This window comes from Phaenicophaeus curvirostris, chromosome 1 (assembly GCF_032191515.1).
Source record: "Phaenicophaeus curvirostris isolate KB17595 chromosome 1, BPBGC_Pcur_1.0, whole genome shotgun sequence".
NCBI lineage: Eukaryota > Metazoa > Chordata > Aves > Cuculiformes > Cuculidae > Phaenicophaeus > Phaenicophaeus curvirostris.
In genome coordinates this window covers 193,942,800-193,958,656 of record NC_091392.1, presented here as the reverse complement: position 1 = coordinate 193,958,656, position 15,857 = coordinate 193,942,800, and the positions used below count along the sequence as shown (strand labels likewise).

The 15,857-nt window shown below is 48.1% G+C and overlaps 1 protein-coding gene across 1 annotated transcript; it reads right to left on the bottom strand.

The window, feature by feature from the left end:
* Positions 1 to 111: 111 nt before the first annotated feature.
* Positions 112 to 14,542, bottom strand: PAAF1 (proteasomal ATPase associated factor 1). The gene is made up of 12 exons (XM_069883306.1): positions 14,460 to 14,542; positions 14,343 to 14,383; positions 13,470 to 13,573; positions 12,965 to 13,054; positions 8,368 to 8,466; positions 7,511 to 7,661; positions 5,226 to 5,420; positions 4,788 to 4,879; positions 3,468 to 3,583; positions 2,354 to 2,436; positions 1,370 to 1,452; positions 112 to 503 (listed from the first exon to the last, which is right to left on the bottom strand). Exons 1-12 carry the CDS (start codon positions 14,504 to 14,506, stop codon positions 426 to 428), a joined length of 1,179 nt encoding a protein of 392 aa, XP_069739407.1. The 5' UTR covers positions 14,507 to 14,542; the 3' UTR covers positions 112 to 425.
* Between the last annotated feature and the right edge of the window lie 1,315 nt (positions 14,543 to 15,857).

Below are 15,857 nucleotides of genomic sequence, written 5' to 3'. Positions count from 1 at the left end.
ACTTCCGGTGCCCAGCTACACCAGCCGCTCTGCCTCTTAAGACCTTTCTTTCTTCTTAAACATAACTAGTTTTCTCGGCAAATATCTTTTCCACACAGGTGTTACCAAAGTATTTGCTTTATTTCAGCCCACGCTGCAGCACAGCCACCTTCATCGCCCCCCACCCCCATTTATTTTCATACAGGAGTATTTCAGTAGTGAAAAACACAGTTGTGACAAGTTCCTCTCTAACGCCTCCAAATTAATCAAAGCTGTGTTGTAGTAAGAAACATTACTTGTCATCAAAAACCTGGTCACCACAACAGCTTCAGAATCTTGTATTAATCTCAAAGTTCTATGTACACATCTCAAACAGGCTGTGTAGGAAACGAAGCTTGGAAGACCTATTTCGACTCATCTCCCCTTTATTTGGCCACTCCAAACACTTAAAGGTCAGCAAGCTGGTATCTCCTCACTATCCCGTCTCTGCAACATGTGTAAATTTGCTTCTCCCAAGAAGCCACCTGAAAAAGAAGAGGAGAGAAAAGAAAATAAACAGCATGTAAGCACAGTATTACCCAAGCGACAGCTGAAAGTAAAATTCTCAGGGATCAGCTTTCCTTCTGGACTACTACAGAGGAAACAGTAAGCAAGTGATCCCTGAAACAGCATTAGCAGGTTTCAAAGGACAGTTGAAGGTTTCACCAGGAGCTCAGGGAGCAGTTAAGCACTCACACAAGGGTCCTTCTGTTAGATGTGAAAGGGAAAATTACTTTTATCAAGGTTTTCCTGTGATTTGGCTCACACCAATGAGTTGAGGGTCAAATGTCAGGCTCCATGCAAAGCTGAGCATTGCCCTTGAGGGTCTGTGATGGCTAGGAGAGCAGGACTGGACCAGATTAAAAACAAAAGCTGATTTCCACCAGTGCCACGAGGCTGAGAGCCCAGGGAACCCAAGTCACACTCCCCAACCCATGCAGGCACAGCAAGTCACCTGGAAACAAAACAACAAGGCCCATGTTCTGGTCTCAAGTCACTAAGGGACAAAAGAAGACAGGTAGCACTGCACAGTCAGCTGCTGCTTTTACCCTGATGATCCTCTGAGCACAATTAATTCACAGTTCTTCAGAGAAACACAGTTCTGCCAGAGCTACCCAAAAACCAAGCCACTCCACCGCTTCAGTTTTGCTCCTGCACGATGGAGATAACAGCAGCGTCTACCACAGAATATTTGTTTATGCAAAATATTAAGACTATTCAGCTAGAAAATAACAACCTTAAAATTCAATGTTGTGCAGGCTGCCAAAACCCAAGATAAAGGCAGCTGCTTGCTACCTGACATCACCTTTCCCTACAGCCTTTATCTTGGGCGATACACCATAGTCCTTACCTTGTACACAGGGTCACAGTCAGCTTCTGTGAGATCGAGGACGTAATCGAGGTCTTGCTGAACGACAAAGCAGGTTCCATCACCTACATGAGCAGAAGACATACCAAACAAGGAAGGAACATCAGCCAATTAGTGAAATAAGCCACACTCCTAATTACTAACAGACACTAACAGGTCCATTAGGGATGCTGGATCACAAGGTACGGAACCCTCCAGGAAGAGGAAAACATGCTGCAAGGGTGTCAGAAATGAGAAAAGGCTCCAACAGAGGAGATGCACCTTGGAGGCCTTCTTTTGGAAGGATACAGGGGAGGTGGGGGCTGGAAATCACAAGGCAAAAAGGAGCCATGTAATATAGCTCCTACTACATCATCTTTGTACCCTGGACACTACCCAGCCCTCCAAGCAAGCAAGTAAGCAATACCCAAAGAGCACAAAGCTCCTTGATTCACAGAATCACAGAATGGTCAGGGTTGGAAGGCACCTCTGGAGACCACCCAGTCCAACTCCTCTGCTAAAACAGGTTCACCCTGAGCTGGCTGCACAGCAACACACCCAGGCAGGTTCTGAATGTCTCCAGAGGAGAACTTAACAACCTCACTGGGCAGCCTGTTCTGTCACTCTCACAGTAAATAAGTTTTTCCTCATGTTCAGGTGGAACTTCCGTGCTCCAGTTTGTGTCCGTTGCTCCTTGTCCTGTCACTGGGCAGCACTGAGAAGAGCCTAGCCCCATCCTATTGACACCCATCCTTTAGATATTAATAAGCATTGATGTGATTCCCTTTGTCTTCTCTTCTCCAGGCTAAACAACTGAGTGCACTCAGCCTTTTCTCATAAGGGAGATCCTCCAGTCCTCTCATCTCCATGGCCTCCACTGGACTCTATCCAGTAGTTGCCTGTCTTTCCTGAGCTGGGGAGCACAGAATTGGACACACATAGATTTGATCCACAATTTCTACGGACACAACACAGCACTTGAGTTACCTTGGCTGGCAATAAATCCATCTCGATACGGGAGCAGCGAAAGCACTGGTGCCCCCGATCTATGGATGACCTGGATTGGAGCACTAGAAAAAGAAGCAGTAAGAAGGGATGAGTATTATGGTCTATAGTCAAGAGCACAGTCCAGTGCACAAACACTGAAAGAAGAATGTGAGCTCATGGTTAAGAGATATATGAGAACACCCAGAACATGGGTCAGTGGTTTAGCAGCAAACCTTCTGCCTCTAGAAGCATATGGAAGTCATCACTGGTTTTCCCACAAATGATGTCAACAGACAGAAATGGGAGGACAGAGTTAGCTAGCACAGGAACACCAATACACCTCCACAGATTATAGACAGAGATTATCCTTACCAAGGCCAAATAAAAGCTTTGAGCTCATCCAGCATGAAAAACTGAGGAGTTTGGTGCCAGGCTCCCCAGCCCCAACCCAAAAGCACCATCTGGATGCCTCCCTGCTCAAAGCTCACCTTCAGCATTAATAAAAAGCAACTTAGAGCAGCCTCTGCCCTCAGCAACAACTCAGTTCCAGTTCAACGCTGGAATGAGGATGAAGGTGAGTGCCAGGATCCTACAAAGGCATTTAAGTCTCATTGGTGAAGCAGAGGAAGGTGCCGTGCTTTTGGCAAGAGGAATACTGCTGTTTTCTGCTATATATATACACATAGGTTGTATATAACCACACAGATATTCCTTCATAACATAATACGTGAAAATAATGTTTCTATCTACAAGAATACATACAAATACATTTATTTTTAGAAGCAATAATCTGTGAGGTAAGGCTATGCCAAGAGCACCCCAAGTCACAGATCCATACTGAAAAGATTTTCAACACCTAAGGAACCCACACAGAGCCTATACTTTTAGAAGGCACTTTCCAGAGAACACCCCATCAGATCACCAACATGAGCAAGAGTAACCTTCCCAAGGAAAACAAACATCCACAGAAGTTTGGAAGGTCACAGTGCCATGGCTTGGACTGTATCCACCCTTTAGAAAGCACATTGTCTGGCAACACCCTCAATCTGTCTCGCTTTCCCAATCAAAACACTAGCTGTCCATTAAATACTTGCAGCCCCAGGTACTGACTCACTTTGTGTTTCTCACATCCAGCTGATATATGTTCCCATCTTGAGCCCCTGCTAGGATATAGGTACTGGAGAGGAACGTGCAGCAGTTGAATGCATCAGATCCGTCAAAAAGGAACACCTGAGAACACAGAACAAATGCAAGGGTCAGACCCTCACAGATGAGGACACAGGACACCCAGGAGAAGGAAGTACTGATTTATTTAGAATTCTGCACAGCCTCTCCTACAAGTCATTGCACAAAATGGCAAGCCCAGAGCTTGGTCAAACAACCATCAGCTCTGCTCCAAGACATGCAGGAGAACAGCACTCCAGGATCAGTCTCGTCAAGTCAGCTGAGACAGCGCAATCAGTGAATGCTCCTGGGCCTCCTTCGGAGAAAGGATGTACCACAGAGTGACAGACAAACCAATGCTGAGCTCAGACTAACCTTCAGACATTCATGGAGCCGTGAAACCAAATCTGCATAGCGGGCTGGCAAAGATAACTCCTTTCTCCCAGAGTCACAGCCATTGTTATAGAGGCTGCGAGCTTTTTCCAGCTGAGCCCTTGCCATCCCACTGACCAGTCTTCGCAAGCATATCTGTTCCAAGCAAATTTTACTTGCCACAAACACCACCACCAGTTCAATCTGCTTGCTCAGCAAGGTCCTGAAAAGATTTTCAGTACCCAAGATCTACCAACTCCATCATCCTTTGCCAAAAGGAGAAAGATGTTCTGGTGACCACTGGTTCTCTTCACACGCTGCTTGAAACACCCAAGAGAATAAAAAGTAACTTTATACCTTGGCTGCATGAGGCAGCCTGCGGTCCCAGCATTCACAATGACATCTACTGGCCACTGTTTAAATAGTCTTCCCCATAGCTGTGTTAAAGTAGCAAGTAATTCTTACTCCTCAACCCTCCACATAGACATCTGGCCCGTAGGAAGAGAAGAAAAGCATCCCTTCATGGTACCAGGTTTTAGTCTCCCCTCCATGCAACACATGGGGGAGAACGCTGCAGGGTAGGATTTCAGCCAAGGGCAGGCAGATCAGTTCTCCCCTGTCTCCAGCCTGGTTCTATCTCTTCCTGTGCCACACAGTGAACCTCACCGGGGACCAGAACAGGATTAAAACCACCCAGTTCACTCATGTAAGTTAGTTTTAACCTGGCTCAATTCCTCAGCCCAGCACTCTGTGCGGCCATGTGAACGGCACCTTAAAAGCTTAGGAGCCAGTGCAGCAGCAACAGAAACAAAGGGACTGGGGCCCCAGAACTGATTTTATAGCAGAATTCCTGGGCACTCTCCCAGGCAAGAACTTCTGATAGTCTCAGATTCCTTACCGGCTGCCTGCTCTGCAGTCCCACTCCTTGAAGCTTCTTGTCTTCTCGAGCCAGCAGCAGGATTTTCCCTTCTGTCCCAATCTCACGCTCACCTGACAAAAGGACAATAGTTAATTCCAGCAGTGGCTACACAACAAATCTTGATGACATCAACATCTGACAGTTTGGATCAACCCTGCTGAACCTACAGCAACATTCCTCCAGACCCTAAGACACCAGCAAGGCAGGCCAGAAACCAAGGTGACCCCAGCCTTAATCACTCAAATTGCTTGATAAGGCTCAATTCCTCCTCAGGATTGCAGTGCTCTGTTCTGGTGACCCTAGTCACTATCCCTAGGCGGTACTAGTGCACAGAGCAGCAAGCCACGTGCTCAGTGATGACAAGCCTGAGCAGTTTGGGACAGGGGAATGAAGATGAAATTTCTGAGAGATCCTTACTAGGAGCTTCTTCAGGCATGCCCAGGTTCAGCGAGTTGTCAGCAGTGCCAACAGCAATGCCGTTTACAGGAGAGCCGCAGTCAGCAATCACACCCAGACAGGCGGATTTTCCACAGTCCCAGAGGCGGGCAGTGCCGTCTCTAGAGCAGGAAAGGACATTTCTTCCCCGATCCACAATGGCAGTGTCCAAAATACCTACGTCAAAACAAAGGCCATGTTCAGACAGACAGTATGGAAGGCAGACAGACAAAAGTACCACATTTCCCAAAGCAAACTCAACTGCAAGCCCCAGGCCACTGTCCCCAGAGTGCCAGCCATCACACACAGCCAAGTTCTGTGGGGTGTAACGTGGGGCAGGGAGCTGTGGCATCTAGAAAGAGGTGTGTGTGGAAAGCAGCAGCTCCCAGCAAACCACACGTCAGAGTTGGAGTCATTATCCAGCACAAACACAAAGTATTACCAATAAAATCATTGGCAACACCTCATCTCAGACTGAGCTGATATCGCAGCTGCTACTGAGTTTTTACTTTCATAATTAACCTCCAACTTGGGCAGAAGGTAGCCTGGCCCAGCACCCTTAGAACTTTGCTAACTCCAGCTCCTGATAATCCTCAAAGCTGGGTGGGGCGAGCAGCATACACATTATCCAGCTACAGCAACACCAAAAGAGCAGTCTTTGCAGGTGCTAACATTCCCCAAATACTTCATTTTGCCGTGGGATGGTGTGTCTAGATCTCAAGCGTGACAGTGTTTTTTTGGAAAGGAGCAGTCAGATGATTCAAAGATTTAACTGACACTTTCCCTACAGAAGTAGTCATTAAATATGACAAGCTCAAATAACAGGACAAGCCAAGCAAATTTGTCTGCAGTCATTTTGGCTGGAGTTATAAGCAGTGAGTAAAACTTCAGAGCCGTCAGAAGCCAATCAGCATCATTCTGACCAAAGTTCTGTTACATCTCCTGCCACATTTTGTTTACAGGGCATTTGTAGCAAAGACTTTTGAATCCACATAAACAGATCATGTGGGAACAATGGCAGGTTTGGAGCACAACAAGCTTTCAAGTTAACCAAGTTTTGGGCAGCCAGCAACAGGGCTTATTAACCTTCTCAATAAAGCCTTGCACCTTGTGAGACAGGGAAAACAATAGCCTGTGCAGAACTGTGTTAGTTACACAGGGGAATGATAATTAGAGGCAGGTTTTGGGGCATTTGACACCACATCCACAGCTCCTTTGGACTTGCTTACAATCACTCAGGCATTGAAGTTGGTGTCCCTTAGGAAGCAACCACCTGCCATGACAAGGTAGCACCACTGGTCACTATGCTTTGGGTCACATGTAAACAGGAGTAAAAGAGAGGCCTGCTTAAACATTACATATAAATCCATCCTGCTTTTGAACAAGAGGTATTGGAAACAGAATCTTCTTTCCAGAGGTTAGCAGGCTCTGTCCAGAAGCTTGCTGTGATCACTGCTCTTAGGAGCTTTTCTGGCTAGTGCATTTTCCACCCCTTGCAGTTCTTCCCTGCAACTAAGACTGTGTCAACAGAAGGAATTTGTAGCATAGAACCTGAATGCAAGAACAGCATTGAGCGTACTGCATAAGGTGGCCAGCGCGTCCTTTACATGAGGGCACAAGGAGGGTGAGGAATTCACTCTTCAGCGGCAAGACCATCAGCAGGGCCAGAGCTAAACATCACAAGGGTGAACAAGCTTATTCTAGCCATTCTTAAGAAATAATTACTTAAGTATCATTGCAGCTTTTCTCACTTTCAACAGCATGCGCCCTCACGGCAGGTAACTGCCCGAGTTCTGCAAATGCATCATAAACTACTATATGCTTTTCTGTGCAAGGGAAAAAAAAACACAAAGAAGCAGGGAGAGGCTCTGGAGCAAATGTAGGTGAGCAGGATGATCTGGGTGCAATCAGGAGGCACTCCCAGTGCAGGCAACAAGGCTACTGAATGCAGGCTGGAGCTCTGGAGAGCCAAGGCTGCCCTAGAGGAGCAGAATGCCCTCTGCCTCCACCTCTGCCATTTGCAACAGGCTAATGGGCTGCTTCCTCCCCTCTTTTTACCTTAATTAATGAATAAAACCCAGGCTGGTGAGAGAAACAGTTTAATCTGTCCAACACAACAACTACCCATCTTTTTATTCAAGTTCTGGGAGCTTGAAAAAGATACTTTGGACATCCAGTGAAAAGGCACAGCACAAAGGGCAGCAGGCCATTGCAAGGCAATTATACATGCAGCAGATCAAGGATTTTAAAGGCTAAGTACTCTGTACCTCCTTTGTGACCTTTAAATGTTACTACACAGCTGGCATCTTCTGCTGACCAGATCTTTAGCTGAGCGTCCATTCCCCCACTCAGAACCACAAGGCCCGATGGGAAAAACCTGCAACAATTCACATCATACACATGGCCTTCCAATAGTCTCTGGAAAAACAAAGAACTACGTGCTAGTTCCATTGTTATCACCCTTACGCCAAGCAATTTTTGAGCTATGATACTGGAGAATTTGGTGTTCCCATGTAGGCAGAGGATTAAGCTCAAATCCTCTGTGTTTGTGTTCCTATGATGAACTCTGAACGTAAGGCACTCAGAGCTAGCATGTACACTTTGGGCCTCCTTCTGCCATCTGAGCAGCTAATTACATAGCAAAGGATACAACATGTGTTTCTAATTTATTAGATGTCTTTTTTCTCTACCAAACAAGCTGACACGTCATGCTCCACAAGAAACCCCTTAACTGGGAAGGCATCTAGCCATAACATGGCTAATCCACCACAGGCAAGAGTCTTTTTCCCTCATCTCTTCTGTACTGCGGAAATTTCGTGCTTGTACCACACCGGTTAGGAGCTGTCAGTTCCCTTCTGCACTCTAGCTGTCATTAATAACTATCCTTTCTCATTTTCACCCTGGGTCTCCTCTCTGGAGTGCCGAGCATAATTTCCTTGGGGAAAAATCATGCTTTCTAACTGATTTGATGTCAAAATTCTGAGATGTCAAATTTCAACCAGCTTTTCATTCAAAAGCCAGACTCTTGCCTGCCCTAGACTACAGAGTGTGCATAGCCTGACCAAAGTCATGGCCAAATGACTTCAAAAATGCCACAGACAACACCAAAGCTAGGAGCTCTTACTCTTATTTCTCCATTCGCAGCCTGCCAGATTTTCATGGTCCCATCTGTGCTGGTAGACACACCAAGCCCTCCACCGCTGGAAATATCAAGGCAGGTAATCTGCAGGAGGGTAAAAACAACCAAACATTACCTATATACGGCATCATATAAAGCTATTTCTGCTCAAGAGCCCAACTCTGTACTGGGGGAGGCCTGCTAAGTACATCATTCAGCACTATTATCTCCCCAAGACACACTGCTGGACTCATTTAGAACACCCAAAAGAGCTTCAATATTCCAAGCTAAACACTTTCAGCCTGGTAATATCCTAACATTTAAGCAAGGACTTCACAGGCTTTCTCACCTCACTCTCTCAATATGTTTTATGAGATACTAAGACCTTAAGAAATCAAAAAAAAAAATGCAGAACCTGAAGAGCAGGGTTTTTTTTCCTAGAGGACAAGGGCAGCATAAAAAAGAAAAAAAATGAGGAGAATTAAGTTTACACAGACTGCTGCATCTGTCCTTCAAGAGCAAGCTGCTGATCTGGGCTAACCCAGAGCCAGAGCTCAGATGAGTTGAGTGACAGGAACCTGGCATGAAGCACCTTGGATTTCCTGTTAATTGCCACCAAACTTTACAGAGAAATTATTATTCTCTGTCTGTGACTCTGCAGAGATCTGCAAAGCAGGGACAAAAAGAAAGGCTGAGTCAGAAACCTGCATAGACAGTAGTTGTATTTCAGGTTTACTCCAGGCAAAGCAGAAATCTGCATTTTTTAGCAACTCCTATACAGATAAGAAATTGAGCCAAGCTGTTCCACACTACCTTGAAATAACTGCTTAAGCCCACAAGACCCTGAGATATTTTTGAAGAAAACAGCACAACCTAAACTTTCTGCAATGCTAACTCAAAACTAGCTCCTTACACAGGCAGACTCACCTTCACACAGCCTGTCACACTAAGTGAAACTGCCTGCTTTGCCTAAACTCTGGGAGAGCTGGATACTTTTGAAGACAGCAGATGTTGATCTTGCATTCTTGCAAAAGGGTAGCCTTCCCCCTGATGCCAGACATTATCGCTGCCTTTTTAGTTGTGGATGAATGCAATTGGACTAGATGCCCATGGTAGGTCGCTGAAATACTCTATTCTAAATTAATTTAACAGGTGTTCTAGCCTTTAATGCAATGATTACATCTTATAAGTGACAGATACTTCCAATACAGATTGCAGCAAAACTAAACAGACTGAAAAAAAAAATTGTGCAGATGTTGTTAGAACAAAGGTTAACACTCGTGCTGCATCCTGAAAAAGCAATAAAACTGTCACAGCTAAGTAGATGAACAGCCACCTTGTCCTGCAAGATTCAGACACTGGAGTCACGCTGAATTACCTCCAAAAGCTTAATAATTGCATTTGCACTCCACAGATTAGAAGAAAACATTACAGTGGTAAAATCCACTGACAGGAATGAGAAACGCAGACCCACCACGAGAAATGCAAATCACAGTTCCGTCACCACTCTTAACTCCTCCTCACCACAATGAACTCACACAGCCCCGCAGTGCGCTTGCAGGTTCCAACCTCCTGGTCAGGTTTGTAAGGGATGAGGCTGCTCACCTTCATCCCAGGCTTCATATTAAGTGCTTTTCTGAATCCTCAACTATTCTCAGACAGGACTGGGCTCTGGCAATCCTCCTGCACCGCTCAACCTTAGCTACCAGCCAGCCTGAAGAGACAGTCAGATTTACTATTCTATTCACAGGAAAATCCAAAGATGCGAGAAGACTGAGACTTTGCCAAGATGACATCTAGAGGCTTGAGATTTAAGGATGATGCCTTCAGGCAGACCAAGTACCTAACAGAGCTGCATCAATCTCCAGCTGTTTCCAGATGTTGAGGAGGACATGCTATGGCATCCTACAGCATCCTACCACCGCACATGCATGAGCCAGGGCTTGTGGGGAAATGACACACCACACTGCAGTCATAAGTTCTCCTGCCCAAGCATGAGTCAATCAAACTGCTCTCCTGAAAAGCTCCAATAGGTCAAATCACAGCTGATTTCAACAGGGTGCTGGATCAATACCCAACCTCCACTTAAAGAAAAAAAAAAGAAGGAGGAATTAGAACAGGAATTAGAAGATTTAAATAAGAACACAAGCTAATGGTTTAGCCATTAAGCCTACTTAACAGACATTAAGTACTTTTACTTACATATTGGTTATGCAAGAAATAAATGGGTAACATGAGTGGCGTTTTATATAACAAACTGACCTGTGGTAATTTGCACCCTAGTTAAAAGAAGAACTCCATGAAGGTATCAGTTTCCATTTTGTATCAGAAACGGTGTGGTCCGCAGCACCAGGGAAGAGATTCTGTCCCTGTACTCAGCACTGGTGAGGCCGCACCTCAAATCCTGTGTTTAGTTTTGGGCCCTTCACTAGAAGAAAGACATGGAGATCCTGGAGCGAGTCCAGAGAAGAGCAAGAAAGCTGGTGAAGAGGACGGAGAACAAGTCTTATGAGGAGCGGCTGAGGGAACTGGTGTTGTTTAGCTTGGAGAAGAGATGGCTAAGGGGAGACCTTATTGCTCTCTACAACTACCTAAAAGGAGGTTGCAGAGAGGTGGGTGTTGGTCTCCTCTCCCAAGTGACAGGACAAGAAGGAATGGCCTCAAACTGTGTCAGGGGAAGTTTAGATTGGACATTAAGAAAAATTTCTTCACCGAATGGGTTATCAAGCACTGGCACGGGCTGCCCAGGGAGGTGGTTGAGTCACCATCCCCAGAAGTGTTTATAAAAGGCAGATAGATCAGGTACTTGGGGACATGATTTAGTAGTAGACAGGTACAGTTGGAGTTGATGATCTCAAAGGTCTTTTCCAACCTAGTGATTCGATGATTCTAAGGTCATTCATGCAAGAGCAAAAAGCCTCACTGACATCTGACATATTCCCAGATTTTCAAGGGGCATATGTAAACAGGCAAGGCTGTAGGAGCAAAAGATTCCACCATCACACATATGCAGAGTAACACAGCCGGCCAATGCCCTCACATATGCACAGTATCAGCAGTGAGTACAGGGCAACACAGCCGATGCTCTCATGTTCACTAGCTTAAGACCTTGGAATTGCTAAAGAGAGAAGATAAACACGAAGATAAGAGGCACATCTGCAGCAACTAGTTGTTGTGCTTTATCACTGTAGCTGTGAGATCCTTAGAAGTGGAAATGCACTGGGGTAGCTGCTAACAAGGTAGCTGACAGTATATAAGGGCCTGCCTCTGCACAATAAAGTGATTTCCTTACACCCCTTAAACAGAGTCATGCTGAGAACAAGAGGCAGCAGGTAAAAAGGATAACTGGAGCTTAGTCCACATTGGCTTTAAACTCATCTGCAGATTAATAGATATTGCTTCAGCTGCTTTCCAGCTGAGATCTGCAGTGCAGCTGTAACCCATCACACCCATTTGATGGCAAGCTGAAGACTTATGCCTGCATTTCCATTTTGTTACACTTTGAATGTTGATTCCACTGACCACACAAAAGGGCAGCTGGAGACTCTTAAGCAGCACAAGCTCAGAGATGCCATTCACCTCTCTCGCCAGAGCTGCCTAACCGCCAAGCTCCACCTCTCAGCAGAGCCCCATTTCCTTTTAAATCAGCTGTAGAGATGCAGAATTGCCTTTATGTTGAAAGGCATCTTGGTTTATACTGCTTTTGAGTTTCATTGACAAAGGCTAACATCTCAGCTTTTTCAGCATATTTGGCTGGGTCTGTCACAACAATTTACTCACTGAACCATGAGACAAGTGTACTAAAACATCTCCAGGAGCCTTCAGAGGACTCCCTTTAGGGCAGTCGGGCAGTACCAGCAGACTATATACTTCCTAGTTTCTTGGATCATTTCCACATACAGTTAAGTGTTCATCAAAACACAGACTACCTTCCAACAAAGCCAAGTTATGGGCTTCTCTTCAGTGAAGAGATGAAATTTCAGGTCAGTCAGCCTTTCTGTTCAGGGAGAAGCTGTACTTGTTGCACCCGAAGACTGATAGGGGTGTAATAAGAAAGAAAATCATTCACCAAAATGAGCAGGATTGCTTTTAAGTAAGAAGTTTATCTTTATTTATCTTTAAAATACAAGCTGGGCCTTCCTCGTCTCTGAATTCCCACCAGGTCAAGATGCAAACAGAAAATAATACAGCAAACATCAAACACAGACAACTTCTTTACGTGGGAGCAGAGTCGCTGCAACCTGGGGATAGATTTGAACCACAGCCAAAGAGCTCAGTGCCCGAAATATCTTATTTTTATTTCAGTTTTTGACACATTAATTCACACACCTTATTCCTTTACAGGAAGGGTCCTGAAGAGAGCAGAGATCAGATCATTTAAAAGAAAACACTCTAAAGAATTTTAGAGATTATTTTTGAGGGAAATTTAACCATAATCAAGTCTCCCAAGCTCCTATGATCTGATCTGCTCTATTTCCTAATGCACACAGAAAGTCATGCTGCAGGCCACCCCTTAGAACGAGCATGCAATCATCAAGAGACACATAGTGAAAGTTTGCAGTTGCCTCCAGATATTTCCCACTTGCTTTGCAACATTACTTACACTTTTCTGATGAATTCTAGAAAAAGTTGTGTATGGGGCCAGGAATTTTGTGGATACATTTTCGTGAGGACAAGAAATGAGAATGCTTTTCTAGAAAAGGAAAGAGAAGAAAAAGAATTAGAAGCGCTGTTAGTCCTACTGAAACACGGAGGCTGCCAAGGTAGAAACACAATCTGGGCGTGGCTGTGGTCTCTCACAGCTCGAAGGCCAAGGGAAAGTGCAGCACTGGGCTCAGCTCCTTGTGTCTCCTCAAGATACAGACCACTGGTGGCAAGGGGTGGCCGTGGTGGCCCAGCCAGCCATGACACAGCCTCAGCCCAACTCTAGGATGCTATGGACCAGCTCCAGGGCACTGAGTGGCAGGGAGGCCCAGGACAGCCTTCATTCAGAAACATGCAGGGGACTGGGTGGCAGCTTTAGGCTGCTGTTTTGACTGGCATAAGAACACCATCCCTTCACGTCTGCAAGGCAGTTTCCAGGCCCCACTCCCCGTGAGCCCTGGCACCTTGGTGACTTCCCCAACCACGAAGCCCTCAGAGGCAGCGATGTCAGGAACACCCTCGGTGCTGAGCCCGCGGCGGGTCAGGCTGCCGTAGAGGGTCGGCTTCCCTGTGAGGAGAGCAGCCATCAGCTCAGGCACCCCTCAGACACCAGATCCCCTCTCAGCTCACCTTCTCCTCACTCTCTTAACCCACAGTGTCCCCCCAATTGCCCTCACCGCCTCCTAACGCACAGCCCCCAGCCCCCTTATTCCCTTACCCCTTCCTAGACTCCCTCCACCTCCCCTGATCCATTCACGCTCCCCTCCAAGTCATTCTCCCCTAATCCACAGGAGAACCCTGTGAACTCCCCTTGAACTCCCCCAGCCCCTCCTCACCCACAGGGCCCTCAAACTTCCTCACCTCTCCCTCATCCGCATTCACATTCCAAAACCTCACTCTCACCTTCCTAACCCACAGGACCCCCCTCAACCTCCCTCACCCTCTCCCAACTCCACCTCCCCACTCCAACCTCCCTCAGCCCCTCCTCAGCCACAAGGACCACCCCCCCAACCTCCTTCAGTTCCCCCCTCAGCCACAAGGACCACCCCCCAACCTCCCTCAGCCCCAAGAACAGCCCCCAGCCTCCCTCAGCCCCTCCTCACCCACAGGGACCTCCCCAACGCCCCTCAGTCCATACTCACCCACAGCCCCTCCCCACAGTCTCTTTAAGCCGCAGGACTCCCCTCAACCTCCCTCACCCCATTGCAGCCCCCAGAGCCCCCTCACCCCATCGCTGCCCCCATCGCCCCATCGCAGCCGCCAGAGCCCCATCGCAGCCCCCAGAGCCGCCTCACCCCATCGCAGCCCCCAGAGCCCTCTCACGCCCCAGCGCTCACCCGGGCTACGGCAGCTCAGCCAGACCTCCCCCTCGTCCCTCCTGCGGGGAGAAAGGGCGGCGGTGAGCGCGGGGCGGTGCTGGGGCAGGGGCGGGGGAGCGGAGCGGCGGTGCCCACCTCAACACTCGGCTCCAATCACTCTGGATGCGCAGCGTCGCCGCCATGTTCCCAGGGCACTTACGCCTTCCTGTCAGTCCCCGCGGGCCGGAAGCGGAAGCCGACGGCCGGAAGCGGAAGCCGCCCGCCAATGAGCGCGCGCCCCCTCCCACACGCGGTAGCGCCGAACCCTCCATCCTTAAAGGGGCCGCGTCGCGCTGCGGGGGGCGGGTTAGGGGGTGCACGGCATCGGGTGCGGTTTTTGGGAGCTCCTGGGCACCCACGGGCGGGGTCAGGGTGTGTGGCGGTTGTTGGGCACCTACGGATAGGGGTGTGGTGCGTGGGGGGTGCTGGGCTCCCATGGGTAAAGTCTGTGGGGGGTGCTGCGTATGGGGAGTGTGGGGCTCCCAGGGGTGGGGGTGCGGTGCCTGGGGGCTTCTGGGCGCACACGGGTGCTGGTGTGATGCCTGGAGGAGAAGGACCTGGGAGTGTTGGTTGACAGTGACTGAATATAAGCCAGCAGTGTGCCCAGGTGGCCAAGAAGGCCAATGGCATCTTGGCTTGTATCAGAAACGGGGTGGCCAGCAGGTCCAGGGAGGTTATTCTCCCTCTGTACTCGGCACTGGTGAGAGAGACCGCTCCTCAAATCCTGTGTTCAGTTCGGGGCCCCTCAACACAAGAAGGATGTTGAGGCTCTGGAATGAGTCCAGAGAAGAGCAACAAAGCTGGTGAAGGGGCTGGAGAACAGGCCTTATGAGGAGCGGCTGAGAGACCTGGGATTGTTTAGCCTGGAGAAGAGGAGGCTGAGGGGAGACCTCATTGCTCTCTACAACTACCTGAAAGGAGGTTGTAGAGAGGAGGGTGCTGGCCTCTTCTCCCAAGCGACAGGGGACAGGACAAGAGGGAATGGCCTCAAGCTCCGCCAGGGGAGATTTAGGCTGGACATTAGGAAAAAATTCTTTACAGAAAGGGTCATTGGGAACTGGCAGAGGCTGCCCAGGGAGGTGGTTGATTCACCTTCCCTGGAGGTGTTTAAGGGACGGGTGGACGAGGTGCTGAGGGACATGGTTTAGTGTTTGATGGGAATGGTTGGACTCGGTGATCTAGTGGGTCTTTTCCAACCTGGTTATCCTATGATTCTATGATTCTATGGAGGTTGCTGGGTACCTGTGGATGGGGTTATGGTGCATGGAGGTTGCTGGGCTCCCATGAGTGGCGGTGCTGTGCATGGGGGATGCTGGGCTCCCATTAGTGGGGATGTGGTACCTGGGGGCTTCTGGGCACGCACAGGTGCTGGTGTGGTGCATGGATAGGGGTGCTGTGCATGGGGGGTGCTGTGCACTCATGGGTAGAGTATGGTTTGGGTGGGCATGCTGGGCTCCCACGGGCGGTGATGGTTTGCACGGGGTGTGCTGGGCA

What these genes read in the sequence shown, in the direction of transcription:
- PAAF1 (XM_069883306.1), bottom strand. Translation starts at nt 14,506, where the DNA reads ATGGCGGCGACGCTGCGCATCCAGAGTGATTGGAGCCGAGTGTTGAG. An exon ending in TGGTTGGGGAAGTCACCAAG is followed by an intron (nt 13,055 to 13,469) that starts GTGCCAGGGCTC and finishes TTCCTTTTCTAG; the next exon opens with AAAAGCATTCTCATTTCTTG. An exon ending in TGGATTTATTGCCAGCCAAG is followed by an intron (nt 1,453 to 2,353) that starts GTAACTCAAGTG and finishes CTGCTCATGTAG; the next exon opens with GTGATGGAACCTGCTTTGTC.